Here is a 27,721-nt window from a genome sequence, read left to right as displayed (position 1 = left end):
TTTTTTCTAAATAAGGTGGATTGTTTCAGGCTTGTGTAGTTAAACTGCAGATAAATAAATAGATGTAGAATTATTTCTGCAGGTACTAATACTTCCTTTAAATCGATCATCCTAGAAAAGGGTAGTTTCAATGTATGAGAATTGGAGCTAGATTTCCTGTTGTGACCTCCAGTCTATCTTCAGTTCAAAACGATTTTACTATGCTAAAAAGAAAAACAGTACAGCCTCACAAATCTAGGTAGAGTCATTTTAGTATAGAGAAAATTTATGCTGGTATGGCTGTTCTCTAATACTAAGGAGGATAAGTTACAAAGGTACAAAGCAACATCTACCTTATGCCTGGCTATCAAACTGCTGTGATTATTTCCACTACCAAAACTGCCTCTAACTGAAATGTGCAAAGTTAGCAGAAAGCAACAAAAGAAATTGTTTAGAATAGGCATCAAAACTCCAGTCTGTAAAATAAAGCTCCCTCCTCACAAAGCTTTGTGAGGCTTGATGTACTGAGAATTATCCAAGGCCCTTGGATGAAAGGCCATATATACATGTAAAGTACTGTGTATATATATATGTATTGTGTGTATATGTATATAAGTGTATGTGTATGTATAACATATAAATATATGTTATATGTATATATATTTCTGTATATAGATTAAGCATTTTTTAAGTCCTGTAATGTATAGCTAGACAAAAGTTATGCAGATAGCACAGTAGCTCACCATATATACACACACAAGGCATTCTGGTAAGCAGAGAGGGAATTTAGAATGATATATGCTGTCGTCAATGATTTGAAATATGTATGTAGCTTTATAAATAGCTTTTTTTCCTCTGTATGGTATATTTAAACTATATCAAGATTTTAATAAGAAAAATGTTTATTAAAATCATACACCTCCTCTCCCTTTGACTTAAGCCCTTCTGTTAGTTCACTTAAAATGTGGTAGAGAAACTAGTTAAATTCTGTAATGTTTAAACTTTTTTAAGTCTAAATCCTTAGCTGTTCACCATTGCTGAAAGAGGAGATAAAGGTAGCTACTAATAAAATGTTATAACCAACTACTAGAGTAGGTCCTAATCTGAATCTAGGGAAAACTTGGTACTTTAGTGCTAATTTCTGTGACTAATTCTTGGCTTTGGTTTCTTTTACTTAGCTAGCTGTATCCAGCAAAAGGTAAATCATTTGCTCCAGCTTTGATAATTTTCCAGGAATGAAAAATTGCCATCAAGTGGTCTTTCCCACCTGTGTGGTTTGGAAGTGGTTTTTCTTTCCTGCAAGTTAGTAATTTGGTCCCCAGATAACAAGCAGTGATAAAGCTGTAAACTGGCAATCTTGTGAATCCAAGCCAATACCCTTGCACAGCAGCATTCAGGGAGGCAGAGGAAAGGAAATTTTCCTCAACTCTTAAACAAGGTTTATCTTTGTATGCAGTTGTGCAAGCCATACAGACCTGCTGTTTTTCAGAAGTTTATTTCCATGCACGTGAAGGGAAGTGAGTAGTGAGCAGGGCTGCACCTCATGGTAGTTGGTGTGCAGGTGGGAGAAGTTCCCCAGACACCACCAACCACCTCCTGTGTGGTTGTTTCTCAGAGAGAGCCAGAATTCAGCACAGCTCCTGGTCACCCTTAACACCACATGAAAGATTGCTCACTAAGCTTGTGCTAACCTGCTCCTTTCTATGCTAACTGCTGTGCCCTGACTCCCTCTTTATAGGGTCCCACAGCCTGTGGATCATGTCGCTGTGTGCATCTCTAAATGCCATTCTGAGCTGCTTCTCTGTCCGTGCTCTTCGCTTCACTTGGATTTTTCTGGCTTCCTCTGTAAGGCAAACTGTGGATACCTTGTTTAGTAGCTCTGATTCCCTTCCTCTTTCAAACTTCATAGGATTTGACCTTTTTTCTGAACTCTTTGGTTTGCCTATTTAGTAACAGGTCTGCTAAAATCAAATAGAAAATTCTGTATGTCCAGATTAGCTGGATTTCAGCGCGTGTGGCATTATCTTATTCTGAGGTGGAAGGTTTGTCCACACATTAAAAAGCGTAGGTGAACGGGTTGTGTGAAAGCTTCAGTGACTGCCTGGAAGTCACAGTGCTGGAAGTTTCCACATGATCTCCGTGGGGAGGACATGAACAGGCTTCGCAGCTGCAGTGTGGCCTCCATCACAGTGCAGTCATTGCCCAGCAGGACTTCTGGCATTTATCAGGAGTTCTGATGGATCCTTTGCTAGATGGAAATTGCTTTTGTGGCTTTCATTTGCAGTTATTTCAGATTTGCTGGACCGAGAAGCGTGGAGGGCTTTTAACTTTTTATAAATTATTTATGGATTTTTTGTGGAGTTGTCTAAGAGGGTAACTTCATGTCATGCTTAAAACACGATCCTGTGAGAGATTATTTCCCCCCTTTGTCAATGGCTTAACATAAAGGTATTTTTAGTCTATTATCACCACAAACTATTATTATATTAGTAGACTGTTTAGCATAACAAGAGGCAGTTGGTTGCTCCCAGGTGTTTCAGGGCTTTTCCATATTGGTGAAACTCTTCAGTGTCCCTTTGTCCAGTGGTAGAGGCAGCTAACCAAATGAGTGTGCTTGAATATTGCAGTCATGTTGGAAAAGAGATTGTTGCCACAACCTATGGTGAGGTTCCTCTGCATGGAGACTGCAAGGAGACTTAAAGAAATTTAATGCTTTAGACATACTGAAATAATTCACCAATTGGTTTTCTGAGAGGGGAACGGTGCTAAGTTGAAAAGCAGATTTCACTTTATCAATGAAAATTCTTCCATTTACCTGAAATGGCATTTTCATATATAAAATTAGACTTATAACCCATTGTAAAAGGCAGCTGAGTATTCCCCCAAAAAGTAACACCTTTTGGAGGAGGGAAGAAAGAGGTAGGACAGTTAAAACAGTGATGATTACATTTGCCACAGCAGTGAGGAACTTAAGGGAGGAATACAGCTTCCACCACCAGGGAGCTTGTTCTAAACAGGACATTGTAGGTACAGCTGAGTAATCTGAAATCTTGCAAAATTGTATATATAATGCTGTATTTCATTTGTATGTGCTTGACTGTATTTCAGTGCTGTGTACCTGATTTAATTTTTATAAAACAAAGCTAACAGAAGTTGGCAGATTTTTGTGGAGGTGCAAGAACAGCCACATGCTGTTTGGTTAATCCTTTCCAGGATTTTTCTTTTTTTGTGCATCTTTAGGCACCACGTAAGTAAACATAAGGGCAGGTGTTTAGGAAGTTATCTCCAAATACTTGAACAATTCTCTATTGCTAATTATATTAATTTATGGTAGCTCTTAATCCCTGTCAGGATAGGGCATTTCCTTATTTAGGAAACTCTGAAACAGTAGCCAGGACAATGAGATTTGGGGGCTAAGGCAACTGGTAGACCAGTCAATGTCATTTAATATGAATACTCTGCTGCTTGTTGGTTTGGGTTCCACAAACTCATGCATCTCCCCCTTAAACCACCAGCAAACTCTGTATTGCACACACCAACAGAATTGGTCTATAAATGGGTCAATCGGGTTTGCTCTGCATCAGTCAGTGTTCCTCTGATTGCTCTGGACAAAAACCTGGAATCCCTGGTAGTCCATATACTGATATGAGTGCAGCTGTTGTTGGATGTAAAGATAAACAGCTTGTGTAGGTATCTCTGGGAAATAAAACTTCAAGGATGTCTCAGAAATAACAGTACTCAGGTAACAGCAGATAATGTGAATCCACCTTTTCTCCTTTACTTTTTGTGTGTTCCTGCTGTGCTTGTAATTCACTTGCTGCTCAGACACGTGCTCAGAAATGTAAGAAAACCAGAGCTGTTCTTCTGCTTAGTCACAGATCTCACCACGGAACTTTTCTTCTCCCCTGCCCTGGTGAGGCCCGGGCGTCTCTCCCAAGGCACAAAGAAGCCGCAGGACACAGCTGCAGCCCAGAGGAGCCCAGCTGGCCTGACTCCCCCTTCCCGTGCTTGGGAATGGAGAGAGGGGAGGTGCCTTTAAAAGAAAATACCCAAAATTCTTAAGGGCACACGAATTCTTAAAGCAGTACCGAAAGGTACCTTTCTAGAAAGCGGACACCCGAATCTTTTGAAGCTCTCTCTGCTTGCAAGAAGGGAGAGAAACTATCAATGGTACTGCCACTGACGGGCCCTTGCGAGCGCCTCCCAGCCTGCGACTGCGTTTGTTATGCAATTGCTGAGTCCTCCCCGGGGGAGGAGCGGCCTTGGCCATGGCCATTCCCCCTTCCTCCGCCGCCGCCCCTCACGGAGCAGTCCCGCCAGCCATGGGCGAGTGCCGGGGCCCGGCGGCGCCGCAGGAGGCGGCGGGCCCGGAGCGGGTAAGGCCGGGCCGGGCCGGGCAGGGACCCGCTGCTTCGGACAGCCCTGGAAAGGGCATGGGCCGGTCCCCCCGCGCCCTTGTCCCGGCCGGGCTCGGCGGGGCCGGAGCGCTCGGGCACCGCGGGCCCGGTCAGCGCGGGCAGCACCTGCGGCAGATGCGGGCCTTCGACCGGAGGCCGCGGGCTGCTTGGCCGGGTCCGGGTCCGGGCAGTGCTGCGCCTGCCGGGGCCGGGAAGGAAGAGCTCGTCCTTTCTGCCCCGAGCCGCCATGGAGGCAGGTGTGCGGTTTGGGGATGTGCCCGGCTTCCCAGGGCCTGTGGACCAGGAAGGTCTGCCCCTGGGAGGTGTCTGAGCTACGTTCTGCAGTACCCCCAGTATAACCATGCTAAGCCAGGCTGAGGTGTTCGAGGAGAAAGGATCATCATGGCAGGGAAACCCAAGAATCCAAAACTAGGTGTGCCATGTTAAATACAAGTGTAAGAAACCCCTTACTGTGTCCCCCTGAACAGTGACGTGCTGTACCTGTAGTGAAGTGTGTGGTAGTCCTGTGATCCCCTCAAGCACGTGGAACCAGCAGGTGTTGTGCTCCTCAGTCTCTACAGGAATGGTGTCGGTTTTCCCAGTCTCACTGCTGGCATGGCCTGCGCTGCCCAGGGCTGGCCTGGGTGCTTTGGGAGCTCGTGAGATGCACATGCAGCCTCTTAACTAGGGTGTGTGAAGGTTCGTGGTCCCATACCACTGAGTGTGTTCCACATCACAGTGCTGGCTCTGCCAGCACCTTTAGCTTTTTGCCTGGCTACAGCTGATGTAACTGTGATGCTTGCACATGTACCCCAGCAGCTGTAGCTGTGAGGTGGTGGTTGTATGTGTATACATATGTTAATTATTTCCTAGTTTGCTGAATTTGAAATTAATGGAAGGCATTTCAGTACCCCTAAGCAGTTTTTGTTGTCCATTTGGTTTATTGTCATCACTAGAAGAGCTTGTCTCTCACAGTTGCAGAATAACTGGGATGTGATGTACTGGAGTGTGTCCAGCAAAGGGCTGATGATTAAGAGACTTCAGCATCTGTTATACAAAGAAAGGCTGTGAGTGCTGAGACTGTTCAGCCTGGAGAAGACTCCAGGGGATTTTGTGAGTGGGTGAAAATACCTAGTGGAGGGAATAAAGGAGACAGAGCCAGGCTCTTTTCAGTGGTGCCCCATGGTGGGACAAGGGGCATTGGTCACACACTGAAGTACAAGAGGTTGCATTTATGTGTGAGAAAACACTTGTTTTTTCTGAAAGTGGTCAGATGCTGGCACAGATTTCTCACAGAGGTTGTATAGTCTACATCCTTGGAGATACTGAAGCCTCATCTGGTTGACCCTGCTGGTGCAAGGGTTGGCCTGTGCCCACCAGCTTCAGCTCTTTTGTGTGTTTGGATCATATTGTCTGAACAGAACGAAGCATGTACACATTATAAACTGGGTGCCCTTTGTCATTATGGTGAGTGTTGATTGTTTTATGCACTATCATAGCATTAAGAAAAAGATCTGGGGTGCAGATTGAAGGAAGTTGACATAGTGACTTCTGTCTTCTCCTGCCCCTCACCCTCCTGCCAGTGCCCCTGGATCCAGGAAGGCAAGGCAGGGAATGCATTATGCTCCTTCAGCACAAGGTGGTGACTGCTCAGAAGCCTCAGCAGTGATCAGAATGTGCCACACACTTGAAACTGAGTTAGAGAAGATGGGATTATCTTGTAGCCACTGTCTGCCTGCCAACAGGAGCTTGCCTGTGAAACTCCTCTGCACTCTGAAGGTGATAAGGGAGGTGGGATGTGGGTTGAGCAGGAGGTATAGTATGGTGTAGCCTCTGTGACTGACCTTTCCTTTTTTAAAATTAAAAAAACCCAAACAACCAAAACCATCTATTTAATAAAATACTGGTACAGTTTTTAAAATTGCAAGCCAGCCAGCCTCACCTGAATCCCTGGAAAGATGATGGGATGGCTCGTCCTGCAGTCCATCTCTAAGCACGTGGAAGACAAGACAGTCATCAGGAGTAGTCACCATGGATTCACCAAAGGGGACTTGTGCTTGACCAATCTGATTACCTTCTGTGAGGGGACAATTGGCTGAATAGACAAGGGAGAGCGGTGGATTTTGTCTACATGGGCTTTAGCCAGGCTTTTGCCAATGTCTCCCATGGTACCCTCATAGGCAAGCTCAGGGTGGTGAGGTGGATTGAGCACGGGTCTAGTTTCAGGGCTGTCACTGGTTGTGTCCCCCAGGGTTCAATGCTGGGCCCACTGTTCTTTGACTTATCCATCAGTGATTCGGATGAAGGGGCAGAGGCCTCCTCAGCAAGTTCACTGATGGCACAAAGCTGGGAGGAGCAGCCGATACCCCAGAGAGCTGTGCAGCCCTTCAGAAGGACCTGGGCAGGCTGGAGAGATGGGGAGAGGAATAGTCTGAAATTCAGCAAAGACGAATGCAGGTCTGAGGAGGAATAACCCTGGGAACCAGTACAGGATGGGGGTGACCTGCTGGAAAGCAGCTCTGTGGAGAAGGATCTGGGGGTCCTGGAGGACAGCAGGCTGTCCCTGAGCCAGCAGTGGCTGTGGACTTCTGCAGGTATTTCCATTAGGAAAGACTTTTGCAGTATTTCCATTTTCAAGGATGTCAGCTGATGCAAAACCAGATGGAGTTGGCTGGATACCAGCCCCTGAGCAGGTGTGTGCTGTGACAAGGTGCTGAACCTGCCAACCCCAAATTTTCCCAATTCCACTGAGTTATTGTAACTATCTATGTCCTGGGAAGTAAACAAGGTCTTCAATTCTCATGGCCGTCACCAGACTCTGCAAGATGATGCTGGGAAATCTGTATCATGTAATTGAGTAATATTTAAAAATAGAATAAAGGGGTAGAATTGTAACCAGAATGTGTTTCAGTGATGTATTCACTGGGCATCTGGGGTATCTGTGCCATCTGGGGTAGCTATGCACGTGCACATATGTTTGGGTTTTGTTTGTTTTTTTGAAATCTGAATGGCATTATTTGTTTGAGAATATTTTCCAAATTGAAGTAAAGGAATGATTTTTATTATGTGAGTAGTTACAAGCAGACTGGGTAGGGAAAGGACTTCCAGATACCTCCAGGAAGGTAGAAATAATGGTGTTCAAAACCTTCAGCTCCCCTTCTCTGCTGTATTATATGGAACACCTTGTATACTGCCTGTGGTTAGTTATCATCTGCAGCAGTGTCGGTGGGATCTTGGAACCAGAGAGGCATCCTGCTTGCTGGACTTCTGATCAGTGTGTGTCACCAGCCCTCCTGCAGGGGTTGCAGTGTGCTGTCCTGACAGCTCTTCACAGCAGTTGTTTCTAGGAGGTGCTTGGTGACCTGTCTGCAGGGATGCAGGGGTTGATCCTGGGAGCAGATGTCCCCAGCCAGAGGTGAGGTGAGGTGAAGGCCCTGCTCAGAGTGCTCTCTGCTACTTTTCACCTTTTCACTGGCCTGTTTCCTGAATATCAGCTGTCCCCAGCTCCCCAGCTTGGCTTCCTTCTCTGAGGAAGAGCTGTGCACAGATGTCCTCTGGAAGCATACACTGAAGGATCAGTGTGGAGATGGGTGACTCCAGGCAGAGGTTTTCCTGCTGCCAGCTGCTGGGAAGAGGCACCTTAGCTTCATATCAGCACTTGAGGGAGAGCCTCCAGACCCACGCTGTTGTGTGGGCTGCCCTCACAGATTGCGTACACAAACCTCCATGCTGAGACTCGCTGTGGCACAGGGCTGTCCTCTGTCAGTTGGGATTAGTTACTGTGATCTCATGGCTTTCCTAAGGCAGTCCACCCAGGTTCTAATGGCTGAACCTGCAGCAGATGGCTGCAGGTATGTGGGCAGTGGGCCCGGTGGAGCTGTGCTGGTGGCAGCCTGAGCGCGGTGCCGTGACCTCACTCGTATCTCCCCGTGTGTGGGACCGCAGCGGCTGATGTCTCCCAGGGCAGATTTCCCCTGTGTGCTGCAAGGGCTTTGTCTGGGGCGCTCAGGCGCTTCCTGGCGCCCGCACAGCTGGGAGGGAGCAGAGAGGGCGCTGGGCGAGAGCTGCGCTGGCAGAGCCGGGCGGGCAGCGCTGATGGAGGGCGGGGGGACACCGACCCCAGGGGGCCGGGTGAGGGTCTGTGTGACACGGCTGAGCTTCAGACCGCACCTACGGGATTGTGTGAGCAGGAGGAATAAATGGTGGTAACTTCAACCAGAACTGTGCTTTATTTTCAGAGCTCATCGAGTGCTGCTGAAAATGGCTCTGACCTTGATGAGGAGCCTCTGCTCAGAAAAAATCACCGCCGGTTCGTCATCTTCCCCATCCAGTATCCGGACATATGGAAGATGTATAAGCAGGCTCAGGCCTCCTTTTGGACAGCAGAAGAGGTGAGCCCTGGACCAGTGGGTTGGCAAAAGGTAGTCAGAGCACCGGGGTCCTGGCACGTTTTTCCTAGCTCTGCTGCTGGCTTCTGTGTTGCAAAGGCTGGAATTAATTTAATCAAACATTAGGTGCCAGCACCAAAGCAGAACTCCCTTCATCAACAGTGGAAAGCAAGCTGCTTCCACAGGGTGATTCAGCAGAGCTGTTTGAGGTGCTTAGTTTAGGATGAGGTGGAATTGTGTCCTGGGGTGCTTCTCTGGTTATAGAGAAATCCTAAGTCAGATTGTTCTGATTCATGGTCAGATAGCTCCTACTGTGCTGTGGTCTGAACCTGTAACTGACTCCTTGCCCATGTAAGATGCTCTGGAAAATTTCATGCTGTTAATATTAGGTACCTAAATTTACAGACAGACAGTTTTGCTAAAAACGCATTTAGCTGACTGCTGATTGCCCTGGTGAGGTGCTTGCCCCATGTTACAGTGCAAGCTCTAAGTTCTTTCCCGAGGCTGCTGGTTAGCTAGACCTTTGCTCATTTGTGGGCAGTGGTCTGCAACTCAGAGGAGTGAGATGAAAGCACTGGCAGGCTCTGTATAGACCAGAAGGCATCATGGGATGATGAGGAGCTGCTGTTTGTGGAGGTGGTATTGCATTGCCTGGCTGGGCAGCTTGCTGCCCTGTTGCAGCAGATCTTCATTTAAACCATTAAAGAAAAAGCATTTGAACTCCTGCCTTTCCAGCATTTCCCTTTTACTATGTTACTGGTTTCTACACTGTCCTACCTTCTGTGGGTCCTCTGCATTTTTCACATCGAACTCTAGTTTAGTGCTGTTTTGGTTCAGAAATTCTACAAACAAACAGAAAAGGCCCATGTGAAGGAAGCTGTGGTTTTCTCTCATGGCTGGGGTTTGGTCTGATAGACAGGAGCAGTTGCAGAGCATTTGCTCCATACCATTCTTTGACAATATGAAGGCTGAACACCTGCCAAAGGCAGAAGTCCCCTCAGTCCATCTTTTGACACGCTTGGGTACAGCTTTCTTGGAGTATCAGCATTTATTTCAAGTGAAGTTTTAGTGTCTCAGAATGAGGTCTCGTTACTGGTGTGTGTTCATACTTGTGACAGAAAGATACTAAGGCTTTTCAAAATCTCATTTATTTATTCAATAGGTACCAATTTTTATTCCAAATTACAAAAGTGTAAACTGTGAAAGAAGTACATGATGTTACTGTTGCAGACAGAGACAGCAGTACTGCAGTGTCTCTGTTGTCTTTTACAGTCACAAATATTTAAATTCCCTACATGTAAAGATTTGAAAGCAAATGGCAAAACTCTGCCTCAATCACTTGACTGGGCTGCTTGTTTTTACAGAATGACAAATGCAGAAGAACAATAATATTTTCCTTTTTTCTTTTCATTAGGTTGATTTGTCAAAGGACCTTCCTCACTGGAACAAGCTGAAAGCAGATGAAAAATACTTTATCTCTCATGTTCTGGCGTTTTTTGCAGCCAGTGATGGAATTGTAAATGAAAACCTGGTGAGAAAGACTTAGAGAGGGCTTGAATACTTAGTCATGTTATTGTCTTATTAATTTTCCATTTTGGCTTTTTCACATTAATTCATAGGTTTATTAAATGTGTACTTTTTTTCTTTCTACCTCACCTTTTTCAAGTGGAACAAGGAGCTTGTTTGTCTGGGAGCGGTGTTTGAGTTGAATTGGGTCAGCTGTGGTCATCAGGGCTCCAAATCACATCACTCTGGGACACTGTTTATAAGTTCAGCCCCTGCTTGGCTGTGGGATGTACATTTCTGAATGAATTAATGTAACCCCATATTTTTCTGTACTCATGTTAATTGACAAGTAGGGAATACAGACCATGGCCATGTCGTGTATTCCTCATTTTTGGTAAAATCTGTTTTGTTCTCACTGAACAACATCCTAGAATCTCTTAGGGCTGCAGGTGGGTGCTGCTAAAAAGGTGGGGAATTCTTCGTGTTGCTATCTGTTCTGGACTGGAGAATATCTCATCACAGTAGTATATGTCTGCAAATGCCCAGTTTAAATCTCAAATTTTTGAATGTTTATAACATGTAGTATATATGTGCACGTATTGCATGAACATGCCTTATATCATGCTCTTTGTACTTTTAATGATGAACACAAAGTCTGAGGCTTTGTTCAGTACCGTTTAGGACTGCATAATTTTGTTGTTCTCCTGTGTATGTGTGCCCTTCAGCTCTTAGATGTATTTACTTCTGTATTTACTTGCTTTATTTTCTTTTTTATTTTCTTCTGCACCACAGCTCTCCTATTGACATGTCTGTGAACAAAGTGGGACAGAACTGCTCCCATCCTGTCTCTGTAGCAGAGATTTGTTGTCTCACCTGTTGAGCTCAGAGTAGTGACATTGTATTGCATGCTTTCTGGTTTTGGCAGGTGGCACGTTTTAGTCAGGAGGTGCAGATCCCAGAAGCTCGTTGTTTCTATGGCTTTCAGATTCTCATTGAGAATGTTCACTCAGAGATGTACAGCTTGCTCATAGACACCTACATCAAAGATCCCAAGAAAAGGTAAACCTCTGGATGTGTAACAAACCTGTGGGAAATTTGTGGCTGAAGCCAGTGACAGTAGCATGGCAGCTGTCTCCTGTTTTCATACTGACTTTCTGGGGGAATTGGGGAAAGTTCCTTAAAGCTTTCAAGGCCTGCATGTCTGACCCCCAAAATGGAGAGGAGTATTACTGACCAAGGCTTATTGTGGGAGTATCAGAAGGTTAGTTAATATTTGTATAAATCTTTTGTTGCTGGAAGCATGGAGTATATGAAATGTTAAAGGTTAGATGAGTTCCTTGAGGTCATCATGCTCTTGCAGTGCTTGCTCTTACATCCACAGAGGATCAGCCTGGGGAAATTGAGTGCTCATGATCAAAGTGGTGTTTCTAATATACAGCAATCAATGTATTGCATCCTTTCAGCCTTTTTGTTGTCAGTGCTTTTTAATGCAATCTGAACTGCTTAGTTTTGAATGATTGACTTCACCTTTTTTGTCTGAAGAACTTCCTGGTCCAAAGGGAACACATTTGAAAAGCGGCACTTTCCCTCAGAGACTCCACCATGGTGATGGTCAGGCAGAGCTTGCTTTCCCACGGTGGCATCATGTGCTGGTGATGGTGGGAGGACTGCAAGGTTTCCTTTCAGGTTTTCAGCATAGGAACAGAGTCTGTACATGTGGGACTTGTCTAGTTTCTTTTGTGGAGTTGGGCAAGATGAGGTTGTGCTCTATGGATAGTCTGAAGTAGCTGGCTTCAAGTCTGAGAGAGACTGTGGTCTGGTGGGTGAGCACTCCTGGGATGGGATGTTTGAGTTCACAGCCTTCCTCCCCTGAGCCCTTGGGGATGTTGCTTTCTGCACACTGGCCTCCCTCTGCCCTTCTTATCACAGGTGACATTGTGGTTTAACCTGGCAGGCAGCTGACACTACACAGCAGCTCACTCACTGCCTGCCCCTGCCCAGTGGGTTGGGAGAGAATTGGGGAGAAAAGTAAAACTGGTGGTTTGAGGTAAAGGCAGCTGGATAGGACAGGAAAGGAAAATAATAATAATAATAATAATAATAATAATAATAATAATAATAATAATAATAATAGACAAAACAAGTGATGCACAAATCAGTTGCTCACTGGTCCCTGGCCAGCTTTCCCCTAGTTTACATTCTGAGCATGACATCATATGGAATATCCCTTTGAGCACTTGGGGTCTGCTGTCCTGGCTGTTCCCCCCAGCCTGCTCGCTGGTGGAGTGGGGTTAGGAGCTGAAGAGTCCTGGACTTCGTGTAAACACTGCTTAGCCACAACTAAAACATCAGTGTGTTATCAGCATAATTCTCATTCTAAATATAAACCACAGCACTGTACAAGCAACTAGGAAGAAAATGAACTCTATCCCAGACAAAGGCAGGACAGCTCATCACCTTTTTGGAGTGGGAGTGGTCTCTTAATGGATTTGTTCAGAGCCTTGCATAATGGGATCCTCTGTCTAGTGGAGCTGGAAGGGACAACCAGGGCAGATTTACCTAAATCACTATTTTGGTGTTTTGTCTCTGTTTTCTTCTATAGGGATTTCTTGTTTAATGCTATTGAAACAATGCCTTGTGTTAAGAAGAAAGCAGACTGGGCTCTGAAGTGGATTGAAGACCGAGAATCCACTTTTGGTGTGTAGCTTTTTATAAACTTGTTTCTATTGCATATCACAAACTGACCTTCTGTGAGTAAGTTGCACCCCTGGAACATGAAATGAAATTCTTCACAGATGTAGTGACTTCTGGGACTCTGGTTTAACTAAAGAACTAGAAGTAAATTCTGGTAAGCTTGTATGTTTTTATCTTCAGGTAGAGAAATAAAGAAATGGCAGTGCCCCCTGAAATCATGTTATGAAAAATGCCATGTCTTTTTTTGTCTTTATATTGAATAACCCTTGTTTCCTCAATTCTTTTGCTTGTAGACCTTATGTTCTGGTTTTGATTATTTCTTCTAGTTGGTTCTTATTTTTCACTCAGTGTTCAGAACTGGGCAGCTGAAGTTCTTGCAAGTCCAGGTATTTTATATGTTCATGTTCCTATAGAGAAATCCATGGAATTTTTTGTAACTGAGGCATGACTGAGCCTGGACAGAAAAGATTCAAGAACCATCTATTTTCTGGTGTTTCTGGTTTGCTGTTGGGACCAGATTTCTAGTTTTTGTATCTCATTTCAGAGCTGGGACAGTGGCTCAGCTTCCATCAGCGTGCTGCAGGACATCCTTAGAAGTGTTCTGCAGTCTTACAGAAAACTTGGAAGGGTTTTCTGTAGCTGAAATGCATAATGGGTGCACTCTGGTGAATCTTTTAAAGCAAACATCCTCTATATCTTGAGAAGGTGTAGGAGATGGAGAGATTCAACCTGGTGAACCAAATAAATCTGAACATCATTCTTTTGCAGCCTCTGTTCACAGCTCTTGTTTGAGGGAGGTTCTTTTTTGTAGCTGTACATTGTTGTGTCCTGGAGCTCCCACTGGCTCCCTGGTCTGGCTTTGCTTGCTGAGTGTGAAACCCCTTCATCATTTCTTTGTTTGCTCCCAACGGTGTGGGGTGTGCCAGGAATCAGAAAGTTCCTTAACTCAAAAAGCAGTGTGCCCCCTGCCCCCAAACTTAATGCATTTTATCCAAATAAGTAGTCAGTCTTCTGCTTCATTAAACCTATATTTTATAAGCAGTCTTTCTTTATTCCTCTGTAGCAGTAACCTACAACATTTTTAGTGTTGCCAGAAAAATTCTTTAATAACTTCTGTGATACTTGTAAGGTGTTATTGCTCTCTGTGCTTTTTCCTAATTTGAATTTCTTCAGATGAGCCAGTTGACTTTTGTATCTCATAGAGGAAGTAGGACATCTGGCTAGTTTGGGTTATTTTTTAAAGCAAAATTCTGTGCAGTTCTTATTGGGAAAAGGCACCAGAACTTAGTGCCAAAACTCTTCATGTCAGAACATACACAGTGAGGCTGTGAAGTTGTTTGAGGTAGTGTACATGGAGTGATGTGGCTTCACTAAAATGTCAGATAGTCTTGTAGTCTGAAGAAATACATTCATGTAGAGAACAGGGGGAACTGGGACCAATAATGCCTTGCTTTCCTCAGATTAAGGGTGGGATAACACAAATAGTTATTTGTGTCTTGACTTATGTTCTGTAGACTTTCACTCTTTTAAGAATATGGTTTTATGTAGATGCCGAACAAGAAGAAATTGTGGTGTAGGGTTTTTTGTTTAATTTATAAGAGGTTGGCCATTTTCTCAGTTTTGGCTGTCAGTTACACAGCTGCTTTCCTGCCTCTCAGGAGAAAGAGATAATGGAGTACTAATGTCTTGGCCACTTTGGACAATTACCTTATTTTGCTTCTGACCCGTGGCAGTTTCAGTGAGTGGTTCTTCAGTTCTGCTGGGGTTGCCTGTGGCTGAGTGCTGTGGGGTGTGTAGACCCACTGTGCCTCAGGATCTGCTGACAGATGTGGTCAAAGACAGCATCTGGTGCTGCAAGGGAGATTGCTTTTCTCCAGCATCACTCTGTCTGATGCAAACGGTGCCTCTTGCTGATGAGCAATAGAGCAATTTGTGTCTAACAAAAAATGTGTTATGTTAAACAGGTGAGAGAGTGGTTGCCTTTGCTGCAGTGGAAGGCATCTTCTTCTCGGGTTCCTTCGCTGCTATATTTTGGCTGAAGAAGAGGGGCCTGATGCCTGGATTGACTTTCTCCAATGAACTTATTAGCAGAGATGAGGTAATGTGGCATAACCTACACACTGTTTGGGAAGAAAAGTGAGTTTCCAGGACAAGGGTAGAATTATATTTATGAAGAACCTGTAGTTTTGACAGAGGAAGGGGAAAGAAGCAGACTTTTACCAATAATTATGGAATCATAGAATCATTTAGATTGGAAAAGATCTTTAAGATCACTGAATCAAACTGTTAACTTGCCACTGCCAAGCCCAACCCTAAACCATGCCCCTAAGTGCCACATTCAGTGTCTTTTAAATACCTTCAGGGATGGTGACTCAACCACTTCCCTTGACAGCAATTTCCATGAAGTTTTTTGTAATATCAAATACAATCCCCTGCTTGATGCAACTTGAGGCTATTTCCTCTTGTCCTGTTGCTTGGGAGAAGAGGGGAGCCCACACCTCACTACAGCCTTCTCTCAGGCAGTTGTAGAGAGCTCTGGTCTCCCCTGAGCCTTCTTTTTTCCAGCATAAACACCCCCATTTCCCTCAGCCAATCCTCCTAAGACTGGTGCTCCAGACCCTTCACTAGCTTTATTGCCCTTCCCTGGACTTGCTACAGCACCCCAATGTCCTTCTCCAAAACTGAGCACAGGATTCAAGATATGACCTCACCAGTGTCATGTACAGGAGGGTGATCACTGCTCTGGTCCTTTTGCCACACTATTCCTGACACAAGCCAGGATGCTGTTGCCCTTCTTGGCCACCTGGGCACACGCTGGCTTGTGTTCAGCTGCTCTCAACCAGCACCCTCAGGTCCTTTTCCACTGGGCTACTTTCCAGCCACTCTGCCCAAGTCTGTAGCACTGCAGGAGGCTGTTGTGGCACAAGTGCAGGACCTGGTGTTTGGCCTTGTGGAACCTCATACCATTGTCTTCAGTCCATTGATCCAGCCTGTCCACATCCCTCTGCCTTCCAGCCTCCAGAAGATCAACATTTCCACCAAACTTGGTGTTTTCTGCAAACTGACTTAGGGTGCACTCAAGGCACTTTACCACTCATAAAAATATTAAACAGGACTGGCCACTCAGGCCAGTAACATATATATATATATATATATATGCGTACATAACATAACTGAGCCCTGGGGAACCCTGCCTGTGGCCAGCCACTAACTGCATTTAATTCTTACCACATTTTTTGGCCTGGACATCCAGCCAGTTTTATATCCAGCAAACCGCACTGATGAACTTAAGGCTTGGGTGCTGCTGGGTTCCTCAGCAAAAATGCCTGTTTTTAAAGGGAGCAAACATACTGGTGTCCCAATTGTGATTCAACCCCAGCCAGCAATCAAGCCCCATGCAGCCACTCTCTCACTCGCCCACCAGTAGTATCTCTCCCCAGGGAGAGAATTGGAAGGGTAAAAGCTGGAAAACTTGTGGGTTGATATGAAGACAGTTTAATAGGGAAACCAAAAGTCACACACACGAGCAAATGAAAACAAAGAATTAATTCACTGTTTTCCATGGGCAGGTGTTCAGCCATCTCTAGAAGAGCAGGGCCCCATGAGGTGCAACAGTGACTTGGGAAGGCAAATGGCATTACTCCAAACACTGCCCCCTTCTTCCCCCATTTTATATACTGAATGCCACATGGTCTGGACTGTCCCTTTGGTCAGTTTGGGTCACCTGTCTCAGCTCAGGACAGGTGTTGTGTCTCCTCCCAACCTCCTATGCACCCCCAACTTCCTCACCCTTGCGGCAGTACAAGAAGCAGAAAAGGCCTTGGCTCTGTGTAAGCCCTGCTCAGCAATTGCAAAAACATCTATTTATTGTCAGCCCTGTGTTCAGCACAAATCCAAAACACAGACCCATACTGTACTTCAGGAAAACCAACCCTACCCCAAAACAGCACACCAGCCAAAACCAGCACACCAGTGTATATAGTATTATCAAAAAGATGGATTTTTTAGATTGAAGGGGGTGTTTGTTTTCCTCTGCTGTGAAGGGAGGCAAAGGCCCAGCTGCTCAAGGAGTGGGGTGGAATTGCAAGGTCCCCAGCTGCAGGGAGGGGCTGCCTGGAGCAAGGACCTGGGTAGTGTGTGACTCTGAGACTCTGAGCCTCAGCTGCTTCAGAGAGATTCAGGTGGGCTCCCAGCACCACTCCCTCCTGCTCCTGCTTGTGGGTCCCAGAGCTTGCAGACAGCTGCCTGCATCCATCACCAAGGCAGCTGTGGCAGGTTGCTGCAGAAGCAGCAGATACCACTTCTCTCCATGGTCTTGTGCTGCTGCACAGCAATAGAATCTCCTGGGAGGGGGCAGCTGCAGATCTGCCTTTGAGGAGAGTGCTTCTTAACTTAAGATGTGAAGTGTCTGAGGGGCTGCATGTCAGCGCACCAAATATGACAGACCATGTGCTTACAAGTGCCCCTTCTTTTCACTGCTTCCTTCCTTTCTTTTTCCTTGCTCCCTGCAAGTTGGCAGCTGTTGTTTATGGCTGGGGACTGTGCATTGCACAGCACTGAAAAAGTAGAAAGACCAGTTTTGTCTGCTGTATAAACATGTTAGTGGTTGTAACTTAGCAGAGTTGGTCTTAATGTGTAAAGAGCTTTTTTTTATAATGGAAGTGATTTTCATGGGCTAGAAAAATTGCTTTGAAATGAGACATCTTTTCATATGTCTTTAAAAGACACTTTTGAAGAAAGTGATATGATGAGTAAGGAAAAAACAAATATTTCTTCAGCCTTCGCCTTCTTTGTGTCTTCTGTGAGTAATCATGAACTGAATCATTTGAGTGAGGCAGATTTGTTTGTTACAAGGATCACTTTCAGGTGAGTGAATATAACTGTACTTTTCTGCAGAGTCGAGCACCAAAAGACTAAAGTTTTCTTGAGCTCTGCTGGAATAATTGCAGCTGCAGTGCTGTTACAAAGGTTAAAGCTTGGTGCACAGAGCACCTGCATTGAAACCCAGTGGCAGTAAAAAGAATCCACAATGGAAAACTACAAACTGTTTTTTGATGCACCTGGACAGATCAATGATTAACGTTCAGTGTGTTTTTTGAGCTGCTGTTTCTGCTCCCAGGCTGTTGTTGAGCTGGTGCATCTCTGATACTTAAAGGTGCAAAGCTGGTGGGAGCACCAGTCAGCAGAGCACACGGGTTCATGGAGAAGCCAGGCATGTCCTGCATCCTGCTGGTGATGTTGCCCTGGATAAGACCATGGGAAGCCTTGCAGCAGGCAGCTAATGCAGTCACTAGAGGGGGGGATATTTCCAAAATTACATTACTTCATGACCTTAATCAGAAGGATTTTATAGCCTTTCCAAAAAGGTTTTCACAGAATCACAATATTGTTAGGGTTGGAAGGGTCCTCTGGAAATCCAGGCAGGGTCACCTGAAGCAGGTGACACAGGAGTGTGTCCAAGTGGGTTTGGAATGTCTCCAGAGAGGGAGACTCCGAAGTCACCCTGGGCAGCTTGTTCCAGTGCTGTGTCACACTTGACGTAAAGAAATTCTTCCTCATGTTGAGGTGCAACTTCTTGTGTTTTAGTTTACAGCCATTGCTCCTGATCCTGTTGCTGGGCACCACTGAAAAGAGTCTGGCACCATCCTCTTGGCACCTACCTGCCCTCGCTTCAGCCAAAGACAGGGTTAATTTTTTGCAGTAGCTGTGAGGGGGTAGAGCCTGAAGCTGTGTGGGTAAGACCCTAATGTTATTGGGTGCCATCTCAGGTCATTGACAGGAGTGGGGAAAAGGGGCTCCCTCTCTTGCTTTTGAGAAGGGTGTTCTTTCCAGTGGGAAAAAATGTAATTGGGAAGAGCAGGTGCGTATTTGTCATGGGTTTCCACGTAAATAGCTTCTTTGTCTTACACATTTTGTTGTTCATATTGCTGTTACCATTCCTTTTGTTATCTTATTGTTGTTTCCAGTAAATTGGTCTTACTCATCCTGTGATTTTTACCTTTTGTGCCTCCATTCACATAGCAGGAAGGAACAAGGGGAAGCTGGGGGTGTCTTGGTGGGGGCAGGGAGCAAGCAAGTGGCATCTGGTTTGGGAGAGTCTTGGTAGGGGCACTGAACTGGGGAGTGCCATTCCTAAACTGTGACACCACCTTTGAGATAATCATATGCATCAATGAGATCCCCTCTCAGTGTTCTCCAAACTAAACAGGCCCAGCTCCTGCAGTCTCTTCTCACAAAAAAGATGCTCCAGACCCCCTCATCATTTTTGTGGTCTCTGCTGGACCCTCTGCAGTAGCTCCTTGTCTCTGCCATACTGAGGATCCCAGAACTGGACACAGCAGTCCAGATGTGACCTCACCAGGGATGGGCAGAGGGAGAGGGTCACCTCCCTTGACCTGCTGGCCACACTCTTCCCAATGCACCCTGAGATACCCTTGGCCCTTCTGATCACAAGAGCCCTGCTGGCTCAGTCAGCTTGTTACCCACTGAGACTCCCAGGTCCTTTGCAGCAGAACAGCCCCCAGGTTTTGTTTTGACCCTTGTTAATGATAATATTGGATTGTCTTGTAGCCCATAGTCTGCCAAATTCTTTCTGGTTGGTTTTCACTCTGGATGTGCCCTCTTGGTGTTTATTGGCTGTAATCACCACCTTGCAGTTGAGAGGAGAGATGGCAGCACAGTGCTCCTTTAGGCTGTCAGTGGTAGGTATGGCTGAAGCCAGACCATCAAGCTGCACCCAGGCAAGTTAAAGAGAAGCAGAGGTGCCTCTTGGAGCAGCTGTCTGGGGTTGCTTGTCTCCTGATGTTTTCTTACTGTGGTCGGAGACTTTTCTGGAAATCCTGGAAAGGAGCACAGTTTACTAGGCTCTGTGTAGGATAGCTGGGTGAAATGAAAAGGGGAATTTAGTTGGGGAAGAGATGATTTGTTAGTCTTGGGTTTATTGACTTTAATGTGAATCTGCCTTTCTGAAAATGCTGTTGGGAGAAGCAAGGGAAGAAATGCTGGTGATAGAATTTAAATCAAGTATCTCAAAGCAAAGAGCAGGTAAACAGCCTGTTTTAACTCACAAGTAGTTTTGCAGGTCTTGATGTAGAGGTCTTTCAGGAAAATCATCCCTGACAGGAGGCAGAGACCAGCAAGGCTCTGTGTAAGATCACTCACAGTAGAGCAGCCCTCAGAAGAGTTTTACCTGAGAAGCATGTATGCTGAACATTACTTTGACATAGGTGGCAGGTGTAAGATCTGAGATGTTACTGGGTTGTAAACTACAAGTCCACATTTCATGTGATAACAGTAAGACTTTCATAAAAGCAGGAGGCTGGGAAACTTTAACCCAAGTGAGACTGCCTGGAAATAAGAGCAAACTATGTGGAAGAGGGGAAAACTGACTATGTTTTTCATTGTTCTCTTATTTCAGGGTCTACACTGTGATTTTGCTTGTCTAATGTTCCATTATTTAGTGAACAGACCATCAGAAGAGCGAGTGTGTGAGATCATCATTAATGCTGTAGAAATTGAGCAGGTAATCCTGGTTGTGACAACATTGTGGGCAGCACAGGCTCAGTCTGAAGTGTGAAAATAAACAAATTAACTTCTAACTTTTGGGATTCCATGTTTGATACTTGGCTCAGGCTTGATTCCTGATGCATTACACCATTATTTCCCTTGTCCTTAATGGTGACAATAAGAGTCAGAGACTTTCTGATTCAGTTGTCAAGCAACTGGGGCAAGCTGAAGCTGGCAGCTGGTTTTCTCCTTAATGACAGGAAGGAGGAAAAACTGTCTTATTTTATATTGAATAGATTGGTTACAGTTGGAAGGGACCTACAGTAATCATCTAGTCCAACTGCAGCTGTCTCTTAGAGAGGAGTTTGTTTACATCTGTCCTTTCAGGATCTTTGTCTCTCCCTGTTGTATTCACATCTCTGCTTGTCCTCAGGAGAAGGCAGGGTCTGTTCTGGCCACGAATATCATGCTGTCTTCTGGCATTTCCTGAGGTTGATGTCAGGTTCTTTCATGTGAAGTGCTGCCCTTCTGCAGGCACAAGTTTCTGCATGGCTGAGTGTTTGGCAGGATTTTAGTTTAGCTTTCTTTCCTATTGTCATCTAACTACTGTGATGATGACAAATGCTCCTGCTTTGTCTCACAACACTGAGACAGGTATGTATTGGTGCCTGAATGTACACATGACATTGAGGGTTCAGCACTCATGTATATCAGTGCCCTCTAGTCTGTCATTCTGTAGTGGCTGGAAGCCAGGAAAACTGGTGATTTCTTGATCTATCCCTGCTCCCACTAGTATGGTCTGCAGGTTTACTGGAGTTGGAGCTTAAGCTTACACAGAAGCTTATGCTGGGGGATTGGAAAAATGCAGATTAGAGGGCCAGTGATCAAAATATTGTGCCTTTTCCAGAGTAACAGGCTAAAAATAAGGGAAGATACAAACATTTACTGAAAATAGAAGATATTTGTTGAATTTAGTGATGCAAGTTATTTATTCAGACAACGTTCTGGGGAGCCTGGAACATCACAAAGTATGTTACTGTGAAACACAGGTGTCTTCTCTCCTTTTTTTCTTCTTAATTTCATTTCTTTAAATGTCATGTGTATTTTAACTTCCAGGAGTTTCTAACTGAGGCATTACCTGTGGGACTGATTGGAATGAATTGCACCTTGATGAAACAATACATTGAATTTGTTGCAGACCGGTTACTAATGGAGCTTGGGTTCTCAAAGGTAAGAGATGCAATTGCCCCAAATGCTGGCCTGCCAGTGCAGCCCAGGAGAACTGTCAGCACAAAGCACTCCCTTGTCATGCTGGGGAGCAGGTCATATTTAGCACATGGACTTCCTGTGAGTGACAGCTGAAACCACAGCATTCATACCTATGCTTCACTGTAAAAGAGCAAGAACAATTTAGGCTTTTGTTTCCCTTCAGCTGCTCAGCAGGTTTGTAATGGGAAACGTAAGCTGTGCTCAGATGCTGCAGTGCTTGAAGAATAACAAGCACCTTGCACAAGTGAATTCCACCACAGACCAAACTCCTGGGAGTGGCAGTGCTGAATTTGCTTAGATAGGGGTCCACAGAGCCTACAGGATACTGCAGCTGGAGGTGGTCTAGTTTGAAAGAGTCTGACAGTTTGGTTTGTGGTAGGGTTTTTAAAGCATTATTTCTCTGTCAGAATCAGCAGTGTGTTTTCCTTCCCCAGGTCTTTAATGCAGAAAATCCTTTTGATTTCATGGAAAATATTTCTCTGGAAGGAAAAACAAATTTCTTCGAGAAGCGGGTTTCAGAATATCAACGTTTTGCTGTTATGGCAGAAACAATGGACAATGTCTTCACTCTGGATGCAGATTTTTGACAAATTGGCAAATGAATGGTGACTGTCTCCTTCTCCTCATCTCCCTTTATGCTGTGAAGTTGACTTAATTTCCTCTCGTGGAAATCAGAGTGTACTGGGATATTTTTCCTGGGTTTTCTTGTTGTTTGTCAGAGGAGTAAATATATTTCTCTCTGTGTCATTTGGAAAAAAAAAAGGGGATCATTTGTAAAAAAATTATATGGCTTTATAAAAGGATGGGCTCTTAAAGATTCCCTTGACTCATCTGCTGTCAATGCTGTCTTTAAAAATGACATGGAATGGATGCTACTAGAATGGATGCTACTACTTTTTTAAGACTTTGGTAGTGTTTTAAGAAAGCAAACTGCCTATTTACCTCATGTTATGGTATTTTAATCTGAAAACCAGCTGAGGTATCACTCCATGTAAAAATGTTGCTTTAAATTATTTTCCTTTTCCTGTTTTCTGTTTTCATGTTTATAGATTTGGTACAGAGTAAAAGCTCTTCTGTTTCATCCTGTTGCAGATACAGTAAAAATTAAATGTGGGAAAACCTTAATGAGGTCTGAACTATAGAATATTATTAAATCTGGGAATTATGTGTAATCTCCCCATTAACCTGGATTCTGTCTGAAAGAAGTTTTACATGGGTTGGAAAACTGATGGGTCTTGGTAGGCATTTAATTCAAATACATGTGATTCTTTTCTTACAGCTGTTACTGAACAGGTCAGTGGACTTTGAATGGTCATTGAAAAGGCACACCTGTTAACAGTGGAGAAAAACCACATCCTGTGGTTCTTTGGCTTGTGCTGCCTGTTTTTCCGTGCTTCACTGATCAAGTGCCTTATTAAGCAATCTGTAGTTGTATTTGTAATCATCTGACACTGAAACAGCCAGCTCTGGGTGTTGTCCATCTCCCCTTGTCGTGCTGGTGGTTTGATATTCTCCTCTTCTTGGTTGCACTTGTGCACTGAAGGGGTGAGAAGACATGTCATTCCAAGGGATTATTCCTTGAGGTGCTACAAACACACTACTGGGGCTGTAAGGAAGCACCCACTAATGTATGAAGGTACATCAGGTTGTGGGTCTGATGTGAATCATTGGAACCACTGTGACAAGATACTGAAAGAAGATACTAAACATTTCAAAAACAAACCCAGTAGTATGGAGTAGCAGCATCTTACAAAGGACTGTTGTTTGGTTTTTGATTGTGTGCCTGAAAACTGTAATTTTTGGATACCACACAGAGAGAATGGAGTGATTGAAGAGTGGTTAATGTGCTGCAGTGGTACTTGGGGTGGAAGGGATGCTATTCAGCTGTACCTGACTTATCTGCAAATAAATAGATTCCTTTTTTCCAAGATGAAGTGAGAATACAAGAGCTAGACAAAGGGTTCTGCTTTTTTAAACCCAAGCATTTTTCATAATATTCAGCATTTTGTGGAAGAGCTTTTGTAAGTCTTACTGTTGCAAATGTCTTGATATACCTGGCATGAGCCAAACTAACAGCCCAGGCCCAGCCATAGTCCTGGGTACCTGAGTTCCATGAAACAGGTCCACTGCCTTAGCATAGTTCCTAGTGAACAACTGTCCCTGCTGTAAAAATAAGTAGGAAAATTGACTCTGGTTTTTTTTTTGTCTCTGTAAAAGATGAGGAGTATGTACTGAGCATGGAAATGGAACTTATTTTTTTTCCTAGAGAAGAGCCTGCATCATTTGACGTAAGGTACTTGGAAGAGGGCAGAGTGGAACGTTCAGAATACAGAGAAAAGTTGGAACTGGTGGCCCTCACTAACATCCTGAAACTGCAAGAGAACTGTGGACTCAGAGGGAAAACTCAGTGCATTTTGGAAATACTGAGTTGATAGGGGAGAAAGAGAAAATACTGTAAATGGTTCTGTTGTTGGAGTAATGGAACCTATTATGTCACTGAAAGTACTAAAATGTATTTATTTTGAGTCTTGTGAATTATGATGAGAGTATGGAGAGGATTCTGATATGAAACTGCAATGTGCTCAGGTTCTGTAAATGTATGTGAGATACCAAAGTCTGGTACAACGGCTCCCACTCGATTTGTGTATAAAATACGTGTATCATTTCAATAAAATTTGAGTGTGGGGAAGCCCATGCCTTCATTTACAAGTTACATGCTTCCTTGTGAAATCCAAAGTGATAAATTTGGGATGTGACAGAGTAAGTCAGTATTCACAGCTTTTGGATTGTGGGAGAAAGTTATGAGTGCTCCATTTATTGTCTTGCACTTTTTGGAGCTTTTGACTTGCTCTTTCTTGTTCCTGGAAATAGGTTTGCAGTCTAGTGAGCAAACAAATGGGTTTTGTGTTTGTTTGGTTTGGTTTGTTTTTAATTGGGATTTTCTGGCACAAGGAGAAATCTTTTGGGAGTCTGTAAGGTTCAGTGAGGAAACACTCCAAAAATGTATTGTCAGTGGGTGGTACCTGATATATCAAGAGCATCATGCCCTTGTGGCAGGCACCCTGACTGCCTGGGCACAGCATCATCGGGTTCAGGCTGAGCTGGAGCCAGCCAGGCACCTGCCTGAAGCCAAACACTGGGCACCTGGGTCTGAGCTGGCACAGCTTCACACCTGCTTGTGTAGGCCCTGTCCGGGCTGTCATTTCAAAAGTCGTCCCTGCAGCCTCTTTGTGCCTCCTTGAGGCAAGCATGACGGGCAGAAGGCGCCTTCCACCAGCGCCGGGCACTGGGCAGAAACCCCATGGGCCTCTGAGGGCTCTGTGTGTCCCACACTGTGCCCATCAAGCTGATGGGTGTGTGTGGGAGAGAAGGTGGGAAGCATCCCTTCAGTGTGCATGGTCTGTGTGCTCTGAGCTGGCATAAAGCTGGTGTGTGACTTCAGTGCAACAGAGAAGGTGCTTCCTGGAGGTGTTTGTCTCGTGGTGAAGAACATGTCTGCAAGGGTCAGGTGAGTAGAAGCCTCTCTCTGGGGCCTGCAATAGGACCTGAGGCTGATGGGAAGAATCCCCCTTTTTAAATTCCAAAGTGGCCTCAGTAGTTCCCATTGTTCCCATTCAAGCAGATGTGCCTCCTGGCAAATCCCATGAGTTGGTTATCAGTAGCACAAGCAGACATTGTGCTCCCAGTGCTCTGCTCTGGCTGTGAAACCACTGCCCAGTGCAGCAGGTCAGTGAGTATTCCCAGCCCTTGCTGGGAAATAAAAGTGGGTGAAGACAGGGTAGTTAGCAATCTCTTCCTTAGTGTTTCTGGACTGGTAAGATTTTTGCAGTGGGTGAGGATGCTGTGTGTGTGGCAGCATCCTCAGAGCTGCAGCCAGCCCCTGGCCGGCTGACACTGCTGATCCACTTCCACCACATTTCTTGTCCTTGTCTTTGAGTGATGAAAGCTTTGAAAGAGCAAGCGTGGCCTCCCTGCTGGTCACCAGCCTGCCAGAGGAGCATCTTCCTTCTGGCCTTCCTAAGGGGATGATCTGGGCTGGTTTTTCCTCCTGGTGGAGCCCTTGAGTCAGCAAATGTTAATGTTTCTGTCAGTATTATCTAGCCCCTCTTCTGGGAGTCAGTCCCTGGCGATGCTGATGCGTTACTATTTCATGCAGCCGAGTTTGTGTTTGCCAGGAGGATGCTCCTGTGCCTGGGGCCCGCTGTCAGCACCACACACCGCAGGGATGCTCACGTGTGTGCACAGACCCTGCTTGTGTGTACAGGTGTGCACACCTGGCACATGGGTGTGCACGCACACCACACACGCACACCAGCATGGCTGAGGGGAGAAGCTGTTGAATGGCAGCTTTTAGCAAACCCTCTCCCTGGAGCAGAAGGGCAAGGTGGGCACTGTAATATTGCTGTTAAGAGATACTATTCCTGGTTTGCCAGCAGCTGCTGCCTTGCCCTGCTTCCCATGGCCTGGGCACAAATGGGCAGCGGTCCCATTCCATCGTACATAATCTGGCTCTAGGAACCAGGGCTGCCCTGGGGATAGAACTGTGCTCTGCTAACTTTAGCTAAAGTTTTTTCAGCCTGAAACGCAGGCAAATCTCAGGAATGGCTGGTTTTGGCCAGTGTGGAGCACGCATTTCTGCTTTGAACAGTAACTTTGGCATTTGGCTGTTTGAGTGTACTCCTGTGGGCAGGCTGGGGAGTTCCCTGTTGAATTTTGACCCTTTGAATGAGATAAAAGGATTTGTGAATGACAGACATGAGATTTCCATGACAGGCAGCAGTGCTGCCAATATCAGAGCTTCTTGTGGAGTGCTGCTGACTGGGGGCTCCTGCCCTGCAGATCCTGTCTTACAAATATGCTTGAGGGGCTTACCTGGGAAATGTCCTCCTCCTCCTACTTCTTTGGCCAGCACCATTCATCACTGCATTGGCTCTGATGTGGCTGCTGATGGGTTCACAGGAACAAATCTGTATCATCCATTCCTTTTTGTGCTGTAGTCCACTGTTTGTTACTGTTACTCTGGGAATGGCCTCCCATAATTGCTGCAGCATCTCTAGTGAGCTTGTAGGAGTAGGAGAGCTGTCACAGAGAAGTGCCTGGCATTAAGGGTGAGGTGTTGACTCCTGCCACAGGGAAAGGCCATCTTTGGGGCTTGTTCCAAGGCCTTGCCAGTTCCTTTAGGAAATGCCTCTTGCTGCAGAGGCAGGGGGAGGTCCTCACCAGCAGATAATTAAATAAGATCAACAGACTGATGGAAAGTTCTTTTGGATTCTTCCATGACTTCACCAGCAGGGACCGACTTTGGATTCTGTCCCTCTGGTGCTCAGTGAATGTCAGAAAAAAAATCTGTGCCAGCCCAGTGACAGCTGGATGTGATCTGCTCAAAGGCTATCCTTGAAAGTCTCTCCTAAATGTCATATTCTACTCCTACTCCTACTCCTACCACAATTAGGCCACTGGGATGCCATAAGCAGCCCTGCTGGTTGCTGCTGTGCCACTCTGTGTGATGGCTGGCAGAGTGCTGCTGTGCCCTTCCAGCTGCAGCTCAAGCTGAAGTCCTGCCTGGCTTGGACGTGGCTCTTGCTGGTCCCAGAGTGCAGTGCCAGAGGGAGAGGAAAGGCCTGCAGTGGAGCACTGGCCTGCCAGACTGGGGCAGATGCTGACCAGAGCCATGTTTGCTTGAGCTCAGAGGGAGCTATCTGCTCATGAGGCTGGTGTGGTTTTTATAAGCCCCTCAAACAAGGTCCTCTTTTAGGTCATCCATAAGTTACTTCTTTTGGTGAAGAGGCTCCCAAAAATCACACTGGAGGCTCTGGGTGGATACCAGAGAAGTTGGTGGGGTTTTTTTTTCTTGTCAATGGGCAGATCCAAGAGAAGTTAAGAACAAGTCTCAACATCCAAATACTTTTTACTGATCTGACAAATGCCTCTGGCAGTGCAGCCTAAGCTGAACTTGAGAGCTTCAGGGAAAGTCTGCCTCCC

General features: G+C 45.4%; 1 protein-coding gene across 2 annotated transcripts; it reads left to right on the top strand.

Annotated features, from left to right (window-relative positions):
- The first annotated feature begins 4,096 nt into the window (after nucleotides 1-4,096).
- RRM2B (ribonucleotide reductase regulatory TP53 inducible subunit M2B) lies at nucleotides 4,097-24,452 on the top strand. Of its 2 annotated transcripts, XM_041413061.1 has the most exons (10): nucleotides 4,222-4,355; nucleotides 8,615-8,767; nucleotides 10,179-10,295; nucleotides 11,196-11,329; nucleotides 12,873-12,967; nucleotides 14,929-15,062; nucleotides 20,382-20,486; nucleotides 21,587-21,700; nucleotides 22,174-22,344; nucleotides 24,006-24,452. In XM_041413061.1, the coding sequence occupies exons 1-9, from the start codon at nucleotides 4,248-4,250 to the stop codon at nucleotides 22,324-22,326; spliced, it is 1,113 nt and encodes a 370-aa protein (XP_041268995.1). In that variant the 5' UTR covers nucleotides 4,222-4,247; the 3' UTR covers nucleotides 22,327-22,344; nucleotides 24,006-24,452. The 2 variants fall into 2 exon arrangements, with proteins under 2 accessions (XP_041268996.1, XP_041268995.1); XM_041413062.1 differs by lacking the exon at nucleotides 4,222-4,355 and adding an exon at nucleotides 4,097-4,149 and having other exon boundaries at nucleotides 22,174-24,452.
- Nucleotides 24,453-27,721: the final 3,269 nt, after the last annotated feature.

Source organism: Onychostruthus taczanowskii, unplaced genomic scaffold (genome assembly GCF_017590055.1).
Source record: "Onychostruthus taczanowskii isolate IOZ18803 unplaced genomic scaffold, ASM1759005v1 scaffold4, whole genome shotgun sequence".
NCBI classification, from domain to species: Eukaryota; Metazoa; Chordata; class Aves; order Passeriformes; family Passeridae; genus Onychostruthus; species Onychostruthus taczanowskii.
Note: the sequence above shows the minus strand (reverse complement) of the source record. Positions and strands in the feature narration are given on the sequence as shown.

Coding starts and splice junctions, on each gene's coding strand:
- RRM2B (XM_041413061.1), top strand. CDS start 4,248: ATGGCCATTCCCCCTTCCTCCGCCGCCGCCCCTCACGGAGCAGTCCCG. Junction 10,296..11,195: donor GAATTGTAAATGAAAACCTG/GTGAGAAAGACT, acceptor TGGTTTTGGCAG/GTGGCACGTTTTAGTCAGGA. Junction 12,968..14,928: donor AGACCGAGAATCCACTTTTG/GTGTGTAGCTTT, acceptor TATGTTAAACAG/GTGAGAGAGTGGTTGCCTTT.